This window comes from Petaurus breviceps, unplaced genomic scaffold (assembly GCF_028583685.1).
Source record: "Petaurus breviceps papuanus isolate PSGF00001 unplaced genomic scaffold, PetGlider_PUasm1.0 80, whole genome shotgun sequence".
Classification (NCBI taxonomy): domain Eukaryota; kingdom Metazoa; phylum Chordata; class Mammalia; order Diprotodontia; family Petauridae; genus Petaurus; species Petaurus breviceps.
In genome coordinates, this window is record NW_027186540.1 from 20832400 (window position 1) to 20855242 (window position 22843).

The window sequence follows — 22843 nt, forward strand, 5'->3', positions numbered from 1 at the left end:
CGCAAATTTTCCAGACGTGATGGTTACAAACTTTAATTTGCGATCTCATTCTAAAAAACTGGATGGTGGTGGTAGAAGAGATATTTATAATAAAAGACTTTTAGGCAGGGGGAGGATTATGTTAACTTTGGGGAAAAAAAGCTCTTTTGGTAAGAATGGATGAATCTCCTGGTTATAATTTTATAAAATACAAAGAATAAAATGTTTAATTTTAAAAACGAAAGCATCCTTGCAAATACTGGTGAGGATAAATTAACTATGCTTTATTTGTTCCTATGCTAAAGCAATGACCTGAGCAGGAATAGGGATAGGGATAAGGACTGCATCTGTGATTTCATTGGTATCAGGAGCTCTGGGGTAAGGAAACTTCTGCAGGTAATACATGTTAGCACCTTCTCTGCAATTTGAGAAAAACAAGTATAGAGACTACATGATAGACTAAAGTGGTATTTTCAATCCTTCAATGGAAAAAATTAACTGATTATTTGACATTACACATATAAAGTAATCAATTAACCAATTTTTACTTTCTAAATGTTGTTGTGGCATGCTATAAATTAGGTCATATTATATGGCCTGATATGTCATTACACTCCATACCCCCAATCAGCCTAGGGCCTGATGGACACACAAAAAGAACTTCTACAAAAAGGCTAACTTGAGCCCCTGGGGCACTGAGAAGAGGGATCTACCTCTTTATGGACCAAGCTCCTCTATCAAGTTACATATAACTGACATTGAAACAATGGTTTCTATCCCATTCTTGCCTGGTATCATTAGGACTCTGCTTGGCTGACAGTTCCCATCACTTTTTCTGGTTTCTGATATGTGGTATCTGTCCTTCCCCTCCCTACTTAGGAATTTGGCTTGACTTGATGCTACCTTTTTCTCCACTATGCCTTGTTCTGATACATTTGGTCCATGTCCCTTCTTCCTTCACTCTCACTATAATCAAGATGAACTCTACTTGAGTGAAATTTCGAATAAAAATTTAAATAGCCCTTCTACTATAGCTCATTCTTGAATTAATCTGAGAAGCTAAATATTTATCTCTGATGTGAAAATAATAGAAAACCTGTATGATTTAGAATAGTAAGAGACTTAGACATTACTTTGGCAAACAAAAAAAATGGTAACTTAAAAACACTACTTATTACTCTTCCTTATACACTCTACAGCCCAGGAAAACTTGTCAGATTGTTTTTTTCATACAAGAACATTTCATTATCCATTTCAGTGCCTTTGCACAGGCTTTCCAGCATGCCTAGGACGGGGGTGGGGAGGAGAAAGTAAGCTGGCTTCAACATGTTACCAATTGATAAGTAGTAGCATTAGCTACATCATCAATGACCAGTGTGCCTAGAAAATGTAGTGGGCTAGCATGTAGCTAGAATGAGAGCCAACAAATAATGAAAGAGACTTTAAAAAGGGAGAGGGAGGCCTTGAGTGCATTTGATAGATACTCTATAGTAAAGATTTATGGGGAACCATGGAAAAAAGTGACATAGTGAGATGGCATGGAGGAAGGACCCATCTCCATAAAATCATGGATCTACTAAAGTTAAAGCACTGGACTGCAGAGATACCATGGCAAGAACTGTTTACTTCATTAAGATTTGCTCTGAAAAAATGGTGGCTGCTGCTTTTGTTTCTATACATCTTCATATGGAAAGGAAGAAGTCACTTGCGTCAATTTTAGATTTCATGGAATGCTTCTGACAGAAATGAAAAGCACAGGAAGAAATAAGCCCTTATAAATGAAGGGCTAAAGGAAGATTTCTAAATTGTAGTTATATAGAAAGACCAACAGTTATAAGGTGGTTTTTCAAGAAGCATTCTAGCACCTAGAACCTGATGAGTGATGAGAACCAAAAGAGTAAACTAGGGATAAGATTTTGATGTATAGTTTTTATTTTAAGAAAAATAAAAAGGGAATGGGGCATCTTATTTTCAGAAAAGAGGAGGTATTTCTCTCACCCGATTTGAAATTGAGAGAATTTGGCCTATTTGAGAAAAATTTCAGGACTGTCTTTAGCTTCTTTTTATTTTCTGGCTAGCAGGAAATGCTTAGCACAGATTAATTGAAAAGCAACAGTTTACAAAATAGACTCTAATTCTTACTATTCAATAATATAACCATTTAAAAGGCTGACTGATATCTTATGTCCTATAATCTGTATCTGAATTTATAAGCTACTTAAAATATACATAGGAGATGCTGTCTATACTGTGGAATAGCTATAGAGTTGATGCACAAACATATAACTCTTGCAGTTCTAAATGGAAAAAACTGATGACTTACTTTGCCATTCTCAAAAATCAACCTCTAAAATAAACGAAATGAATGAATTCACAATTTCTGTCCCTACCCCTTTCCCTTGACTGCTATCTGATGGAAATCCTTCTTAAAAAGCATATTAAGAGGAAGGAAGAAAAGAATCCTAGGAACCAGAAGGGTCCTTAGAGGCCACCTTGCCAAATCCTCCCATTCTATGGATGTGGAAACAGACCCAGAAAGGTTATTTGCTCAGGGTCACAAGGAAATATGTGGCAAAATTGGGATTCAACTTAGCTTTATATTCAAAATCCAGTGGCTACCCCCTTTTAAAACTATACCATAGACTAGTAATCTGCTTCAAAATAATATAATTGTCAGAAATCTTGCTTTTTTCCTTATCTTTGCCTCCTGATGCTCCTAGGTCCCAGTTATAATTTCACTTTCTACAAGAGAAAATTTCCTAATCCCTGTTAATTCTAGTGCCTTTTATCTGTGGATTATTTTCTAATATTTTCCTACCAATATATTGTTTGTAACTAATTGTTGGTACATTGGTCTCCCCCATTAGATTGCAAACTCCTTGAGGACAGGGGCTGTCATTTGCCTTTCTTGTTGTTTAGTTATTTCAGTCATGTCTGACTCTCCATTACCTCATTTGGGATTTTCTTGGCAAAGATACCAGTGTGTTTTTTCATTTCTTTCTCCAGCTCATTTTACAGATGAGGAAACTGAGACAAAGAGGGTTAAGTGACTTGCCCAGGGTCACACAGCTAGAAAGTGTCTGAGATCAGATTTGAACTCAGGTCCTCCTGACTCCAGGGCTGGTATTTCTATCCACTGCACTTGCTCACTGCCTGCATGTACTTAATATATGCTTATTAATTGACTTTTAACAAAATGACCAGATTTCCTTTTTACAAATTTTGTTTTTAATCTTGATCTAGATGGCCCAGTCTTTCCTACCCTGACTATTTACAAGAGGTCAAAAATGGATGCAAATTATTACCACATAATGATTTTTCAAGACCATATGAGATCATAATTACCAATACTGGAATTAAGTACTGAGGATATTATTTTTGTGGAGAACATGAGGAAATGATCTAGAATAACCAAATAAACTCCTGGTTATCAGGAATAGCTGGGAAATAGGATCTGGTTAACTGAATATTTGGATTGAGGGAACATTATATGTTACATGTGACTTGTCATTTTTCACAAGATTAGAATATAATGAAACACATATATCAAACTATTATTGAAGATTTTTGTTGTTCATGCTACTTTCCATCTTTTGAATTAGTATGTAAAGAAAAATCTGGTCATCTGAGTTACACAGAAATTACACAGAGGACACAGAAATAGCCATGTTTTCTTTTTATAGATTTTATTGGTAAGGCTGAAATAGTTTTAGCTTGAAAGTCAAATATTTGGATATTTGGATTCTGGATAAATAAAATTACTGTACTGGTGGACTATATCTGCATATTAGGATAAACAACTTTACCTTTTTGACTCATTTTCTTCAACTATACAATACAGTAACACCTACTTTTCTACAGATATTAAGGGGATTTATTACTCATATGTGACTTTCGTTTTTGGTCCAGGCATGAGACTTTATCAGAATGGGGAATTCCCAGTGTTAGAAGCTCTCTTCACCAATGTAGATTAACACCTCCTCTAACTTAGAATCTTAGAATTATGTAGGGGTATGAAGAGGTTAATTACCCATGGTCACATAGCCATTGTCTGTCAAAGGCAGGTCTTTCTGACCCCAAGCCCTTCCTTCCATCGATTTGCCATGATGCTTTTCAATGTATGGTTAAATTAAGCCAGATGAAATAATTTGGTAAAAATTCTTGATTTTCAAAATAAACCAAAACTATTTTTGATAAAAATGAGCTTTTTAGAAGATGGCAGAGTAGAAACAGGCCCTAGGGGGGCTCTGGCTCCCACCACCTCCAATTCATGTAAAAGGGGACTCTGAACAAACTTTGGAGCTACAGAACCCACAAAATAACACAGAGAAGCTAACTTCCCGCTGAGGACAGCCCGGCAGTCTGGCAAGAATCGGCCAGCGCAGCACTCTGGGAGCTGAGCCCAGCCCCACACTGACGTTTTAACCCCAGGGTGGGCCTGACAAGCCGCAGGCTGGAGGGACTGCAGATCACCAGCAGCTGTGGCAGTCCAGAATTATCAACACATGGATGCTAAGGACAAAGTGAGAAGTCAATGCAGGGTAGACTTTGTGACCCAGTAGTTGGGAGTGCCTTGGCTTTTGCCTCCGGGACTAGAAGCCGCTGAGGGTTGCAGCCAAAGCCACACCAAGGTTTTAGCTCCAGGGAGGGCCTGACCAGCTGATGGCTAGAGGGAATCCAGATCAATAGCAGTTTCAGCTCCTGGTCTGCAGAGTTTAAGGGGACCAAGCGACCAGTCTGAGGGGTAATTGCTCTTGCTTTAACTTGTATAAATCTGGATTATAGTCTAGGGTGGAAGTCCTGGGGTGTGTGGCCAGCTTGCCAGAGCATGTGGAGGCTTCATAGAGGGCACCCAACTAATACCTCCAGCAGCTGAGAAAACCCCAGCGTTTGGAATGAAGCTCCCCTGTCTGGTGGCAGAGTCCTACTGTGGCAAAAAGCACAAAAATCAAGTAATTGAGTGGCAAAATAAGCAGGCAAAGGAAGCAAACCAAGCAAAGCAATCCAACATTAGACTCCTATTTTGGGGACAAAAAGGATCAAAGCATGGAACAGGAGGAAGACAGTGAAGTCAGAACTCCTGCACCAAAAGCTTCCAAGAAAAATATGAGGTGGTTACAGGCCATAGAGGACCTTAAGAAGCAGATAAGAGAAGTGGAGGAAAAATTGGGAAGAGAAATGAGAACGATGCAAGAAAATTATGAAATGAGAGTCAACAGCCTGACTGAGGAAAATCACACCTTAAAAAATAGACTAACTTAAATGGTGAAAGAGGCTCAAAAAGGCAATGAGGAGAAGAATGCCTTAAAAAAACAAATTTGCCAGATGGAAAAAGAATCTCAAAAGTTCACTGAGGAGAATCACTCCTTCAGAATTAGACTGAAGCAAATGGAAGCTAATGACTTTATGAGAAATGAAGATGCTGTTAAACAGATTCAAACAAATGAAAGAATAGAAGGCAATGTGAAATATCTCAATGGAAAAACCACTGAACTGGAATAGATCCAGGAGAAATAATTTTAAAATTATTGGACTACCTGAAAGTCATGATCAAAGAAAGAACCTAGAAATCATCCTCCAACAAATTCTCAAGGAAAACTGCCCTGAGGTTTTAGAACCAGAGGACAAAACAGAGGTTGAAAGAATCCACCGATCACCTCCTGAAAAATATCCCAAAAAGAAAACTCCTAGGAATATTATAGCCAGGTTCTGAAATTCCCAGATCAAGGAGAGAATATTACAAGCAGCCACGAAGAAACAATTTGAATATTGTGGAAACACAATCAGGATAACTCAGGATCTGGCAGCTCCTATACTGAGGGATTGAAGGGCTCAGAATAGGATATTCTAGAGGTCAAAGGAACTGGGATTAAAACCAAGAATCACCTACCCAGAAAAACTAAGTATCATGTTTCAGGGGAAAATATGGTCATTCAATGGAATAGAGGACTTTCAAGCATTCTTGATGAAAAAAGTAGAGTTGAATAGAAAATCTGACATTCAGATACAAGAAGCAAGAGATGCATGAGAAGGTAAACAGGGAAAAGAAATAATAAGGAACTTATCAAAGATGAACTATTAACATTCCTACATGGAAAAATGATAATTGTATCTAATGAAACTTTTCTCAGTATGAAAATAGTTAGAGGGAATAGAAATATATATATATATATATATATATATGTATACATATATATGTCTATATTGGAGGGTATATGGGTGTATGAATACATATGTGGATGTGTATATATATGTTTACAGGTATACATAAATAGAGGGCACAGGACCAATTTAACAGGAAGGGATGATACTTAAAAGGTGAAATTAAGAGGTGCAAGAGGAATAAAATAAGAGGAGATGGGGAGAGACAGAATGGGGTAAACTATCTCATATAGAAGAGGCAAGGGAAAATGGTTACAATGGAGGGGAAGAATAGGAAGGCAAAAGGGAATGGGTCAACCTTATTCTCATTGAATTTGGCTTGAGGAGGGAATGAAATACACACTAAATAAGGTATCTCACCCTACAGGAGAGTAGGGGGGAAGGGAGTGATAGGGGGGATGATGGAAGGGAGGGCAGGCTTGTGGGGAGGGAAGTTGGAAGCATCCACTTTTGAAAAGGGATGGGATCAAAGTAGAACAAGTGGGAGGTGGGATAGGAGGGACGGAAATATAGTCAGTCTTTTACAATTTATCTACTATGTTAATGCTTTGCATTAACTACACATGTACAACCTATACTGAACTGCTTATCTTCCCAGTAAGGGTGGGTGACAAGGGAGGAAGGGAATGAATCTGGAATTCGAAATTTTAAAATCAAATGTTTTATATATATATTATTATTATTAATACTATTTTACATGTAATGTAATTGGGAAATAAGATATACAGGAACTGGGGCAGAGAGATCCACAATGCCCTACTGGAAAAGTTGAAGGGAGTGTGGGAGAAGATAAGGGAGAGAGTAGATAGGAGGAGGGGATATCCTGTGGGACTGCTATTTTGGGGCAGTGGGTAGGGGAAAAATGGGGAGAAAATTTGTAACTCAAAATCTGGCGGAAATAAGTGATGTAAATTAGAAGTTAATAAAGCATTTGAAAAATGAAAAAAAAATAAATTATAAAAAATGAGCTTTTTAAATGTTGATATTTAAGGGACTATGTACTAAGCTACTATGACCATAAATTCTGCAAAATATGAACTTTTCCAAAACGTTTCTGCAAACAAGACATTTTAGAAATGAACATTAGAATCTACTATAGTCAAAGTATGGTTTTCTACCCATCTATAGTCTCCATGAACAATCTGCCTGTATCATTTTACCTAAAAGACAAAACTTTTTTTGTTTTTGTCAGGAGAAGTTGGAAATTTCAAGCCATCTAAATAGCAAGTGACTTATGCTCGCTTGTCTTACCCTTTCACGAAAATGTCAGGCATTCACATTTCCACTACTAATGAACAACCAGCAATTGTTTTAATTTCATTATTTTCCATACTGAAGGACTGCTTACAGAACACAGAAATAGCTATGCTTTCTTTTTATAGATTTTATTGGTAAGGCTGAAATAGTTTTCGCTTGCAAGTCAAAAAACAATTCAGTTGTTTGCCTTTGCTTCATCCCCACTGTATCCTAGGGAAACACAACAGGCACTCAATAAAAACTTATTTAATAAAAGCTAAATAAATTTCATTTTTTAAATAAGAAGGAATACATTTAATCTTTCTAAATCTTAAAAATGGTGAAGTTTGATGTAATCACAGTGGAATTTGAAAAGCCAAGTTCTTCTAGTGTATACAGTACTTCCAAGTGATAAGTTGGGCCATTTGAGAAACTACATCTGCTCTTTGGGTAAATTATAGATTTGGAGTATTCACTGGTACTGCAGAGACGAAGATGAGCTTCACCAAGCTATCCTGAGTCCTAGGGAATGACTACTGTAAAAGGAGATTAAGATTGTCTATATGTAAATACATAGAGGTGAGTTTCCTATATTTAAAGAATTTCAGGAGCTAAATTCTCTCTCTAGACCCTTATGTGGAAATAATAGGAAGTTCCCAGAGGAAAACGTGAGTGTGTGCATGCGTGCGTGTGTGTTTTTTGACTTCATTCTGTATCTGGAGCATAGGAGGACATAATCTTGAAATGATTTTGTTGACTTGGATAAACAGAAGTACACATTTCCTCCCAGAGAAAGTATTACTTCCCTAATAAGTATAAAGACCATGACTGTTTGTTTAGAAACTTGTCCATAATTTTATTCAGAGCCTAAGGTCACACAGGAATTAAGAAGCAGAGTCAGAATTTGAACCCAAGTCTCCCAATTCCAATACAGGCCTCTTTCCACTATATAATACTGCCTTATGTATAGAATACATGCCATGCATACCACTACCCCAACCTCTATTGGTGTAATAATATTGCTAATATATTATCTTAGCATAGCAGCATAAGGGTAAATTTAAAGCCTTTTCAGGCTTTGCTGGCTATCTTTATATATTCAGGTCAAGAATATGGCTGGGTAGACAGAAGGAAGAAACAATGATCCATAGGTGTAGCTTTGAGAAGGTGCCTTTTTCTGCTCCTCTATGTAGGAGAATTAAGGAAAAGGAAACCCTCAAACCCTCAAACCCTAAAGCTACTTGGCACCTGGTGGGTAAACAACACTTACATGGATAGTGAGGAAGGATAGTCTAGGTTTCAGAGATATGTATGTAAAACAGTTAATTTGGTTGTTCTTGTCAATGAGTCATTTTCAATTGTGTCCCACTCTTCATGACCCCATTTGGGGTTTTCTTGGCAAAGATATTGTAGTGGTTTGTCATTTCCTTTTCCAGTTTATTTTACAGATGAAGAAACTGAGGCAAACAGGGTTAAGTGACCTACCCAGGGTCACACAGCTAGTAAGTGGCTCAGGAAGAGGAGCCTTTTTGACTTTAGTCCCGAGGCTCTATCCAGGGCACTACTCAGCCTGCTGTAACAAGGACTGGTGCCATATAGCATGTATCCCACGATTGTGATGGTGAAGGGGTTTACTGCTCTTTCCGCCAGTTTTCAGGCAGGTCTGCTGGCATGGAGGTTATGAGAGGAAAGCCAGACTTGGTCCCTTCTAGTCAAGGCTTCCCTGGAGGTACAGTGATAGTCCCTGCTTTGGTGGCATCCAGCTACCCCAAGTAGCCAATGGAACCTGTGTTGTGCAAGATGAATACATGAAAAAGCACCAAGGAAGAAATAATTTGTGGGGAAGAGAATTTTGTGACAAAGTTCTATAGTAGGGCTGCTCAGTCATCCTGACAGTAAGATGTGTAGCAACAGAGATAACATTCTAGGCCGTGGTTTGTGCTCCTGGGACTGGGGGTGATAAGCCATAGGTAAATCTTTATGTTGATCCATTGGCCACGATGTTAGATAGAAGGTCAGGAGCTAGAAAAATTCCTCACGTACTGGCAAATGGCCTTGTCATAGTGGAAGACCCAGCTCAGGGGAGGAAATAAGCCATTTTGGTCAGAGTCTCTACTACCACTAAGACAGCATCACGTTTTTAAGTAAGGGAAGCTTTTTGAAAAAAAAATCCAACTTCTACCAACCCAGGAATATATGAGGAGGGAGTAGAAGGGATAAGAGTGGTAAATATATTGATTATAAATTGCAGCAAACTTGACTAGTTCCTTAGTCTCATATACTTCACATAATCAGAGATGACCACCAAAGTTGCATTTCAGTCATGGCTGCTAAAACTCACAGACAAGTTTATATAAAATCCCAGATGGGCCCCTGTGGTCCACCGTCAAGCGTCATGGGAATGTGGATGGTAGAGGGGTGCTACCTATCAACCTTTGGCAAGAGGATTATATATGCCTAAGTGGAGGTGGCTAAAACTGTCCTCCCATGGGTGAGAATGTTATAGGGGCTTTGATAGCAGATAACTGGGTCTGAGAGAACTTGGGGATAAAGCATCTTCACATACAATGAAGCTAAAAAAACTTTTACTGTAGATATTTCATGGAGATGGAGTTGGGGAGCATGCAGTGCATCTTGTGTGACTATATTGATCCTTACAGGACAATTTTGCACCAAGAACTCTATTTCCTCCTTAAATGGACACTTTTCTAATTTGGCAATCATTTAGCCCACTGGGAAGAATTATGGGGAGTAGTTATAGATATCTGAAATAAACTATCAAATCCTGGGATGGATACAGCAAGTCTTGAGATACCAATTCACAAATCTCTGGAAAACTGTTAAAGCAATGCCATAAACCAAGTGACAATACCAAGCCTTCACAGAGGTTGTACTGTTCATTGTCCCCTCTGTATCAGGCATATGTTACAGGCTTCTTGGAGATTCGGTTTGATGAAAATCACCACTCTGGCCCACAAGTCCATCAAGCTGGAGAGAAAGGGTAAGAGATACTGGTCCCAGATGGTGATGACATTCAGGATTCTATTGGCATGGCAGAAGTATGATTCTACACATAAAAACAAAACAAAAAACAGATAGCTAACACTTGGGCAAGGGAAGTAGAGGACTAGATGACCCGATCTTTTGATTCTTTTCCAAGAATTGGCACAGGGTTGACATCTCTGGGCCTGGTCAATGACAGACCCAGTCAGATAGGACTAAAAATCCTAGGACTATGTTAATCACCTAATTATGAGGGGTCAATATATAACTGCAACCACTCTAAACATACCCTAAAAGTTCAGATCCTAATATTTGGAAAAGTAATCTAGCTTGGGATCCTGTTCTAAGTAATGTGTCCCAAAATACCAAGAGCAGATGATGATTCTTGGTAATGGGAAGGCAGGCTAAATTAAGTAGCTTAGACACTCAATTCTTTTCTTTTTTTTTTTGAAGAACTTGCTTTAATTGTTGCAAATTTATACTAGGAAGTCAACATTTAATTTTATAATCCATTGACCATAAACTGTTTATAAAATGTTAAAATCCTTAAGTTGTACATTAATGTCCTATCTACTACCCTCCTTCGGGTCTGAAGAACATCGCTGAGTTCCATAGTTAGCAGTCTCACTGACAACACTTTCTCTGAAATCTTACACTTAGCTTAGAATTAATAAATGGCCAGTATCAAACTTGCTTGAAACCTGATTGTGTTCCTGGCTCAGGAAAACCTGCTGTAATTTAAATCCTTAGTAGACATTCAATTCTTAATATTTCTTGAGAGTGGGTTAAATTTAAGCTCTGTTGTTGGTGAGTCTTTTTTCAGTTATATCCAACTTTTCATGACCCCTTTGGGGTTCTTGGCAAAGATACTAGAGTAGTTTGCCATTTCCTTCTCCTGCCCATTTTTTGAGGAAACTGTACCTCATAATATTTCTCCAGTTGGACCCACAAGGGCTTGGTTTCCTGAATTACTTCACCAGAATGTCAGCTTCAAGTTGTTTTAACTGCTATCAGAATGGCACAGTATCTATGTGTATTCATTTTGTCTTAATAAATTATTGATAGTTTCTGTTCTGCATCATCTTCCTTTCCAAATATATTCTTCTCCCTTCTCCCCTTAGGGTCACCCCTTGTAGCAAAGAATAAATGTAATGAGGATAGTGGCCATTGATGGTTGAGTTTTTAGACCATGCTCAGATTTGTCCTTCATGCTGAGTTATACAGACAGAACACACACAGATCTGTGCCCTGCCTGGTTCCAAACTCACATGTGGAACAACTTTGGAAGGTTGTTTCTCTCCATGCGTGATTAAATGGGTGGTTCCATGTGATCACAAACATCTTCTCATTGGTTGTGGAGCCTGAAGAACCAATGACTCAAGAGGTGCTGAACCAGAACTGACTATGAATGTGATAACCATGACATGTGCATCTCTCAATCTCTTTTCCTTCCTGATAGTGAGTGAGGCAAGAAATAGACTGTAAGTTGCTGTGTAGAAAGAAGGGCTGCTGCCCTACCTGCCACCCAGCCTCTGTGTGTCACTGAGTATATCACACCTCTCTTTCTTTTGTGTTCATTCTCTCTTGATTCTGAGTGAATATTTTGAGAGGAGAGTGCCCAGATAATCATGTGAGTTCAGGAGATCCATCAGAGCCACTGCAAGTTCTGCTGCCCATCACAGATAGTAGCAGAGTGCCCAGAAGTAAGAGCAGTAACACTGGGATGGTAGGGGTTAAAGACAGAGAACAACTACACATGGATGTGGAAAGAGAGTCACTCAAGGATAGTACCAACTTCAGACAAAGTGACCCCTCATAATGGAGAGAAGGGTAGGCACTGATTCTTGAAGCCTGGCAGAAAGATACACCTACAGGATTCTCATGAAGACTCCACAAGGAGTTGGGAGACAACACCCTGTCACACGTGTCCTCTACACACATACCTCACTACCAATGTACAGACCTTGTGTGTAAGAGAAGGGACTACCTCTCCCTGCGTTGTTCTCTAGATGCTGGTCTTTCTAAACCTTCTCCAGGGGAATGTTTTTGTAACCACTGTTCCTGGTATATGACCACAGTAGATATCCTTTGCTAAAACACTAATTAAAGCTACTGGCTGATTGATAACAAGGAGCCCACTAGTGGAGGCTCAGAAGCAATAGTTCTAGAAACTTTTGACCCTCAAAGTTACCTCTAGACTGCTGAGATGAGAAGAAATTATTGCCTGCTGAGAAGCCAAATTACCAGAGACAGCATGAGGTGGGGAAGCGGTCCCAAAGAGATTACTACATTAAAAAATAGAGGTATAGGGAAGTAATTCAAGAAAACTAACCAACATATTAACCAAATTTGTGAGCATATGCAATGTTCTTCAACCATAATCCTTTACCTCTGCAAAGAAAAGAGGAAGGTACATTAAAAAAAAATCTCTTCTTCGGCCCTACTTGGAGTCAGTATAATTATAATTTGTGCTCAACTCACTCTGTCTTAGACCCAAGTCCATAAAAGTTTGCAAAGTGCTTTCCTCACTACAGCATGGTAAATATTATCTCAATTTTATAAAATAAAATAATGCTGAATGGGATGTGCTGATAAATGTTTAGCAATAGGCTCTCAAAAAAATTATGCACAACACACTTTTAAGTTTAATCTGCATTACTGACTTTTTCATCATTTAAGTAGACAATCAACAAAACAATAAATGAAGTCCTGATCCATAGCATTTGCCAATTCCTGAGGTATTAATGTTCATACCGAAAATTTGACAGTCAGCTCTTATGAGTGGGTTCCAGCATACTATGGGTGAGAGGTTAAGTGATTTGTTCAGAGTCACACAACTAGTATGTGTTTGAGGTATTAAGTGATGTGAGGACTTTGGAATTGAAGAAGATTTCTTTCTGCTATATTCTGCTGCTGTGTCCTGACATTCCAGCATATAAATATAAATACACATGCACGTAGATATGTTTGTGTACATATAAAGCAACATATATATACTATGCGGTGCCTAGTATATATATCTAAAATGTCACATAATAGATATGCACAAAAGATATACACACTCACATGTGTACATGCACATGTATATACATACATACATGTATGCATGCTATATATAAATACATGCATGTGCAAGTACACAGATATCTAGCTCTCCATGTACCCTATCCTATCCTATAGCCCTTTGTCCCTGCTAGAGCCAACAAATCCACTGTCAAATGTTTGTTTGAGGTCCTGAAGGCACTCCTCTACACTGTCAAATGGGGGCTATTCTGAGGAGGCAGGATATGGCCCAGAGGACAACTTGCTCTACTAGGTAGGACACTATGAAACCATCTTGATTTGGCACATAAAAAAAAAAAAACTTGCACTAAGCCAAAACCTTTGGAATGTCTAATGGACACCCAGCAAAATATTCTAGAGTGCTCTGAATGCAATCTATGGCCAAAACTGCTGACTCTCAGCTACTACCTAAGTCATCAGTTTGCTTCCTTCAAAGAAGCAATAGCCCTTTCCAAGGTAACCAGTTCCTGGGAGACCTGGGTCACCTGTCCCTATAATTTCTCCATCCCTACTAAAGAGCTTGTAGACTGGCAACTCTGTGCCATCTGCCTTGGCAAGTCAGGCAGTGCTATCATATCTCACGTGGACAGAGTTGCCATCTATTAGTGGTTGGGAAAAGGGGGAGAGGGGATTATCCACCATGGCAGAGGGTCAGGGTCTCAACTGGGAGCAAAGCAAGAGTGAACTGAAAGGCTGAGCTGGGCCAATACCGGAGTGGGAAACTGATTACAGGAACAGAGACTTGGGCCAGCACTAGACTGGATGCAAGGGGCATCAGGGAGTTGGCTGTCTGATTTTACAGTGGCTGCTTTTGTTTTGTGCCAACCAGCCTGTGCTAATATGTCAGATATAATATATAATATACATAATAATATATAATATAGTAATAAATATAATATATAATATAATAGATCAAGCCTTTTATGCCTCCCCTCTTGATTTTGAGGTACAAATTCAGACAAAGGCTTAGATACTAGGTTGAGAGAATGACAGACATGTTGTGTCTATGTCTTTCCCTCCCTTCCCCTGCCCCCAACCACTCTTTTGTGAACCGTTCAGGCTCACAACCTAGATGTCCTGGCCTCCTCACTATTCTACCCTCCCCCACCCCATATCCAAGATGTTGCCAAAGCCTGTGGCTTTTACCTTTGCTACATCTCTCCTTTATGTCTCCTCTCCTCTGACACTGCCACCAGCCTGGGGTAGGTCCTCATCAATTCACACTTGGTGGGTCTGCCTGACTCAAATCTCTCACTACTAGAATCTATCTTCTATTTAGCTACCAGATGATTTTCTTAAAGCACAGGCCCTTCCATGCCAGTCCCCTACTCAAGAAACACCAGTGATTCCTCATCACCTCCAGGATCAAATATAAAGTCATCTGTTTGGAGCTCCTCTTCTAGTCCACCTTGCCCCCTGACCTTTCCAATCTTTTTTACACGTTCCTCCCCACCCCATACTCTTCAATCCAGTGACAGGGGCCTCCTGGCTGTTCCACAAACAAGACGCTTAATCTCTGAGTTTCAGGCCCTTCTCTGGCTATTCCCTATGCCTGTGATGCTGTCCCTCCCCATCTCTACCTTCTGGCTTCCCCGGCTTCCTTCAAGTTCCAACTAAAATGACCTTCCTTTAAACCCAAATCACTCTGGCTTCCACCGATTGACCAATAACTGGTCCCAGCCCCTGTCTCCTTTGCTCATTGTTTGGGTTCTGTTGGCTCACAGTGAGTGTAAATAGCATTGTTTCTGCTCTGGCCAGAAACTCTGAAGGTCTTCCCTTCCCAGACTGATTCTTTTGCCACCTTTTGCCTAGTTCTTACCCAGCCTTAATCACTGAATAGGTATTGACCCAGACAAATGGAGACTTGGGAAAGACCTTGGCTTAAAAAAAGTCAAGGTCTCTCACTGCATCCAGGGCCATCACCAATCCTTCTGACCTATCTTTTCACTGGACCTAGATGACTTTGGAGGAGAGAATGAGGCTGATGACTTTGCACTGTATCACTTAAATCCAATGCACTTGCAAGTCAAGAAATCACCCTCCTGATGTCATTGGTCCTCTCTGGGAACAAAGGCTGAACAAAGAGAACAAAATGCCACCATCTACAGCAGAAGTGTTGAGCACCTCATCTATGCACCACACCCAGTCTGCAACACTCCCAAGGTGAGCCCAAACCAGATGTAAAAAATGACTGAGAAATATTTCACAAAATAAAATATAATAAAACACAGATCACACTACATTTTAAAACTGTCAATATGCAGCCTGCAGGGATTGTTATGAATGGTTCAGGGACTCCACTTTTTTTTCTGGCTTTTTGGAGGGGGGAAGGCAGGGCAATTGGAGTTAAGTGACTTGCCCAAGGTCACATGGCTAATAAGTGTTAAGTGTCTGAGCCTGGATTTGAACTCAGGTCCTCCTGACTCCAGGGCTGGAGTTCTATTCACTGTGCCACCTAGCCACCCCAGAGTGGCTACCCCACTCCACTTTTTAATCTGAGTTTGACACTACTCTTCTATAGGAAGTCTTTCCTAATCCTTCTTAATTCTCGTTCCTTTTATCCATTAATTATTTCCTAGTTTTCCTGTACTTAGCTTGCTTACACATTTCTTTGTTTTCTCTCCCATTAGATTGCATGTTTGTTGAGGTCAGGGACCTGTATTTTGTCTCTTTTTGTATCCCTAGGGCTTATTAGCACAAGTCACTAGAAGGCTAAGTCTGTGTTAACAGGACTTTTCAGATAGAGTTCAGGCTACATATTTGATTGATTGTTCTGAGACTGCACCCATCACACTAGGGGCATGTCTGTGGGCCCCCAATGTTAAAATTTATTCCTACAGAATATACATTAATTACGCTGTACCATAGCATGCAAATGGATTCTCAGGTTAGAAAATCAGTCATGCTTAAAACTACTGCTTTGCTCACATATATTCTCAATCTACTTGACGATGTGACAGACATACCTCTTCAGTCTATACTGTGTGTGGAACTCTCTCTCTTTTGCTGCATTATATTCATTTTGATACTTAAGAAGTTGTTCTCTCATCTTCGAGACTTCGGTGCTAACTCCTTCTGGGAACTTATCAGCATTCTCCAGGTGGTGTTGCTGCTGTTCTATTTCCAAAGTGAATCTTTTGGCATCCTGCAGCAGTTGGAGCTCAGACTCCTGGGTGCTGTATTTATATAAAAAGAAAAAAGAATTCTACAACTGAAAGGTATGTTCCCAAATACCTGGACCAGAGTGGGAAGGGATCTGTGTCCACAGCTATGCCTGATTCTTTTTCCCCTTGGCTTCCCAAGTCTTTCTCTGCTAGTTCTCTACAGAGCCTAGAGCTGCCTCAGTCTTGCCATCTTTGCACCTGGAAATCACCTATTTGTTCTGAGCTATGTTTTGTGAAAATCTCTATTCCTTTTAATTCTGCCAAGAAAGGTTTAGCATTCTTCAAAAAGGAAAATTCCCTAGGACCCAAGAGAAAACAAGTCAAACCTTCCTTCTCATCTTGGTCCTTAGCACTTAAATGAGGAAGACACTCTCCTATCAGATTCTTAGAGATCTCTGCCCTGGGCTCTCCTGCAGGATCCTCTCCAGGAATTTCCCTATGGTTTGGGGTCTCTGGAATGTCCATATCTACTCCTGATCCATTTCTGTATGATTGCTGAGAGCAAATATATTCATCAGTTGATTGCTAAGCCTGATTCTCATCTTAGTTAACAAAAACTTGGCTTGTATAATCTCTAAACTTACCTCTGTATTTATCATCCTACGATGTCTTTTACGAAAGTGTTCTAAGCTAGCAACTGGGGTCTAGCCTCCAACCAACCATTCCTGATTTATTTCACATTATTCTTCACTTTTTCCATGTTGCAAATTGACTAGACTGTTAGATGTTCTCCAAACTCAACACACCATCTTCTGTTTCTGTTCCTTCACACTTCCAATGCCCCAGTCTTAGAATTCATTCTCTCTTCTCCTCAGTTCAGGTGCCACCTCCTCTGCAAAGTCTTTACCAATCCCCCAATTGTTAGTACACTCTCCCTGCTCAAATGATCTTGTATTTATTCATGAATCCATTTGGGTAGAATGTGAGCTCCTTGAAGGCAGGGCTATTTAAAAAAATACTTATATCCTTCCTGGCACTTAGAACAGTGCCTTACATGTAACTGATGCTTATTGTTTGGGTTTTTTTTGGGGGGTGGGGTGGGGGAGGTTTGAACATATTGGCTCTATGGCCCAGGTGGCAGAAATCATTCTCCTTCAGACCTCTTTATATTATACATACAATCTCCTTTTAAGGGTCAGCAGCAGATACCCTGTTCCTTTTTGTTTTAAAGGGGCTGCCCATTAAGTTTCTCTGTCCTTTCTCAGCAATGCCTCGCCATTTTCAGCTCATTTTAGGCTATAAATCACATGCTGTCAACCCAATGACTGACAAAACTTTTCCTAGCTCAGCCCTCGCTTCCCTTTCTTTGATGACTCATCACTCAGGTCCTCAGAGAAATAGTCTCCTCGAATTCTATTTTTACAGTTTTACAATACTAAAATAGTTTACATATAAAGTGACAATAATTTTACAATAATAAAATAGTTTAAATATAAAGTAATGATGGACGTCATTTCCACCAAGGGAAGAGGAGAGTCATTTCCTTACTTGCTAGGGGCACGTGACCTTGAAACTTCTTGGTTTATCTCAAAATTACTCTATAATATTAACACAGAAACCTCCTATGTTACAAAAAAAATTATATTGAATTGTTTGGAATTTGGAACACATTTTCCCCACAGAAGTAATGTTACAGATGGTGCTTGGGCAGACCAAGCCAGCCCACCTGGCATAAACCCATTTAAATGTAACGTCTCTGAAGTATAGCACTGTATTAATAGTACTATAGGGTCTAACTATCCTATATAATCATGTATTTAGAGTTCTCACTTGGGGAATTTGGAATACCCTGGTTCCTAGGCAGCAGGAACAGTGTTCTTCCCACCCTTCCTCATTTCCTTCTATCTGTCCAACCTGCTGGAGAGGGGAAGCAGAAATCCCACCATTTTTGAAGGGAATAATTCCCAGGGCTCTTGGGACTTACACTTTTGATGCCACCATCATCCAGTGCTATGGTTAGGAAAGAGAAACAGATATGGAGAGGAGGAGCAGGAGCTTGGTGAGGATTGGGAGTGTAATAAGGTTTTCCCTTCTGTCTTTTCCTTTTCCTTCCTCCTTTTTATGCCAGCAGGCATTGGGAAGAAGTAAGAAGCAAGAAAAGGGCTGGGAGATTGTGAGGAATGATGGCAGAGATCTTGGCAGTGGCCACATGGTTGATGATCAGCATTAAAGGAAAATAGGGAGGTCAAGAAAAGCCCTCCCAGAATCAGAGAGGGCAGTGGAGCTCCTGTCATCATTTGTCAGCAATGTATCCGTGGACCCTTTTAATGAATTGTTGAGGCCAAAAAATATAAAGTATGCTAATATTATATTTTTATAACCTCCTGGATATGAAAACAATATAAACAAGCTACCTAAATAAAAATAAGATTTTTTTTAATGATAGCATTTACCTAAAGATTTTTTTACTTAGAATGTTTTCATACTTTCTCACTCAAATTAATATGTAATCAAGTAAAACTTCACTTATACTTATTAGGAAGAACTAAAGGCCACACTTTCCTCAGAGCAAAGAGTAGAATTAAATGAACAAGACTGTGTGGCTGATATGGTTTTCTAGACCTTTCAGATTTTTGTATATTTTGATGCTCCCCAAACCGGAGCTATCTGCAAGTCTGAAAGTATCTTTTTATTTTCTTTGTCTCCTCTGCCACATTTTAAGGTCAGGAGAAGGTCTACTTTTACTTCTGTATTCCCAGAACCTAGCCACAGGTCATTCTACACTGAATTTGGAATAAATGGCTGAATTTTGAAAGTTCTGACTATAACCTGTCTTTCCTCTCTGTGCCTCCCCTTCATCTTCACGACTAAGATTTCCTTCATCTTTGTGCCCTAACTTCCCTTCTCTTCCTTTCTTGACCCTATAGTTAATCAGTTCAAATTTATAGCATGTTCTAATCCCGAATTCCTAATCTATTTATAAATAACTACCACACACATACACACAACATCACTTTAGTTTTTGTGAAGCACTTTAAAGGTAACATCTCATTTGATACTCCAAACAACTTTGGTAGGTATGTACTATTGTTATCCCCATTCTGCATTTGGAGAAACTAAGGCAGACAGAGTTTAAGTGACTTACAGCTAGTAAATATCTGAAGCCAGAGTTGAAATCAGGTGCAATTTAGTTCCTTTGCTCTTACTTACCTACTTTTAAATGGTTCTGGAGAAAGTCATGTTACATATTTATCTCAACTGGGACCTTAAGAACCTTTGAAGTTCTTCCAAACCATCTATTGTCTCCTCAAGCCTCCCACTCTACTTCTCCCTCTCAGCAGAAGATCTCAGTTCACACTTTACTGGAAAAACTTCTCCTTTACTGTTAACTTCTCCTTTCCCCTTCTCAAACTCCCCGATCTCATTTCTCACCTCTTCTCCTCTAGCCTCTAATAAACACATGACTCTTCTCTTCAGAAAGCCCATCTCTTTATTTATTCCCAGAGACCCCATCCCCTTCCAGCTCCTTTATCATGTTGTCCCCACAATCATCCCCCCACTCTAATTTTTAATATCTTTCTATTGGCACTTTCTCTGCTGCTGACGAACATGCTCAACCTGCCCTTCTCTCCCATCATCAAAAAACCTTCTTCACTTGATTTTTCTATTTCCTTAAGTTTATGTCTTTCCTCCCTTTTACCACTGAACTCCCAGAAAAAAAAAAACTGTCTGAATATTCCTTACATCCACTTCCTATTTACATTCACTCTAATTATGGCTACGTATTTACAAAACCTTGTTCTGAGTCCTCTTCTCTCTTTGCAGACTCTCTTGGGGGCTTCAGTGATCACCTCTGTGCAGTTATACAGGTGGCTCATAGAGTGAACCCTGGTTTTCCTTCTGTCCCCCATGCACACATCACAGGCTTCTTACTGGACACTTCCCAGGAGACATCTCATAGCATCTCAAACCCAGCTCATCTTTCTCTCAACATCAACCCCCTCCTCCGAACTTCTCTATTTTCATGAGGGCAAAACTCTTTCAGTTCCTCAGGTTCTCATCCTCAGTTACCTTTAACTCTTTACTTTCCTCCACACCCCCCATACCCAATCAGTTGCCAAGTACTGTTGGCTACTACAGTATGTCTTGTATCTACTCTCTCCTTTACATTCACACAGCTACTGTCCTAACACTCAGGCCTCATCACCTCTCTCCTGGACTACCAGAGGAGCCTCCTCACTCCTATCTCTGTCTCCAATCTCTTCCTTCTCCAATTCAGCCTCCACATAACTGCCAGAGCAAAGGCACGAGTCTGGGCCATCCCTTTGCCCAAGAAGCTCCGCTGGTGCTCTGTCATCTGTAGAATAAATTGCAAACTTCTGTGTTGGGCGTTTAAAGCCCTTTCCATTCGGACTCTAGTCTAAACTTCCAGGGTTACTTTCTAGTACTGACCTTCACACTCGCTATATTCCAACCCACTTGGCCTCCTGGCTGTTCCACCTCCCACTGTCTGCCTTTGCACAGGTGGATGGATCCCTCATGCCTTCTTTACCTCTGTCTCTTAGAATCTCTGTTGTTCTTCAGTCATGAGCCCATTTGTTTTTTGTTTTTTGGCAAAGATACTGAAGCAGTTCACCATTTTCTTCTCCAGTGGATCTTGTGGACCCATTTGTCAGGCAATCAGAGGTTAAGTGACTTGTTCAAGGTAACACAACTAGGCAGTGTCTGAGGCTGCTGAACTCAGGTCTTCCTGATGACAGGCCCAGTGCTCTAACCACTGAACAATCAGTCTAGAATCCCTAGACTCCTTCAAAGTTCATCTCTAGTTATACCTTCTGCATGAAGCCTTTTCTGATCTAAACAGCTTTTTGTCTTGCCTAATGCCCAAATTTCTTCATATTTACTTGGTATATATGCTAATTATAGGTGTACATGTTGTTTCCCTTGACAGAAGGCAAGCCCTTTGAAGCCAGGGACTGTACAGTACCTGGCACATAGTAGGTGATGTGAATCATTTGACTCATCAATTGAATTCTCGTTCATACAATGTGAACAGACACAAATGAAAAACATATTAATTTACATATTTCCAACATTAGAGTATTTTTTCACTTTTGGCAAGTTTTGAAAAGGAAACATACAATATTTTCCTGCAATCAATAATTATGTATTGAGATTCTACTATAACATCAGTACTCTGCTAGGGAGTCTGGGCCATATATAAGAAATAGAGAACAAAGATCTTTGCTTTCAAGAATAACAGTCTATTTCCTCCCCTAGGATGTTGTTTTTTTGTTTGTCTTGTTTTTAAATAGTAGGAAGTGTCCAGAGCACTTCAAGATGTGTGATTTTTCTTATTCCTTTGGACAAAGTATAAAGGATACTTAAATGATTTTTTTTAACTGCCCTGTGTGTAGGTGTTAGTGCAGATGATTCTCTTGGCTGCGGTTCTGGGTTAACTCTGGGCAGCAGGGATCAATTTACCTGAATAATTACCTCTTGCCTTTTTTGCCAAGTGGCAATCCAGCTCCTAAAAGTTGGGAAATTATGTAAGCTTGGTACAAATTTCATGGAATTTATAAACAACATACCTTATCACAATATCATGTAGTAAAGTATACTTGGCTTTCAACTCAGCCATTCTGGTCCCAGGTATTTTTCCAGCAGCAAATAACTAGTACAGGGGGGAAATGTCATTATTAAACATCATGTTTTTAAGTAGAATGAATTCAGTTTATTCATTTTGCAAACATTTATTAAGTGTCTAATGGCTTCCAAGAGTTTAGGAGAATATAAAAATTACATAAATCACAGCCCTACCCTCATGTTCCTGACAGGATAGGAAAATAAGACACAAACACAGATAACTATAATGTACAACATTTCATGATTAGATGCATTAGAAATTTGAGAAACAAAGTACTCAGGATTAGCCATGCTCTAGCACTCTAGAAGTGTTTCTTATAGTTTTATTTAATTTCAGCAAAAATTCCAGCATTAGGAATAGGATGCCTAAGACATATTTATTTATTTCAAAATAGTTTCTTATTGATGTTTTCTATTTTTACATTGCTATCATATTGCATGCATTCTTCCCCCTCTGCCTCTCCCAAGAGCCATGTGACAGTGTTGCTGTTGGTTTTTTTAAAGAAAGGGAAAAAATCAGTATTATTATCAGTACATTGAGAAAGTCCAAAAATATGTGTAATATGTAATGTATACTCCCCTCGAGGGGTAGGTTCTCATATCTCTTTATTTGAATTCCAATTGATCTTTATAAATTTGTTGACATTTAC

The 22843-nt window shown here is 39.4% G+C and overlaps 1 protein-coding gene across 1 annotated transcript in view; it reads right to left on the reverse strand.

The window, feature by feature from the left end:
- Window positions 1–22843, reverse strand: part of LOC138176042 (coiled-coil domain-containing protein 146-like) — a 245551-nt gene that overhangs the window by 75646 nt on the left and 147062 nt on the right. Inside the window, exons 3-4 of the mRNA XM_069106784.1 lie at window positions 22139–22221; window positions 16410–16619 (exon numbers count right to left, since the gene is read on the reverse strand). Coding sequence (XP_068962885.1) covers window positions 16410–16619; window positions 22139–22221 — 293 coding nt within the window. The remainder of the gene's footprint in view (window positions 1–16409; window positions 16620–22138; window positions 22222–22843) is intronic.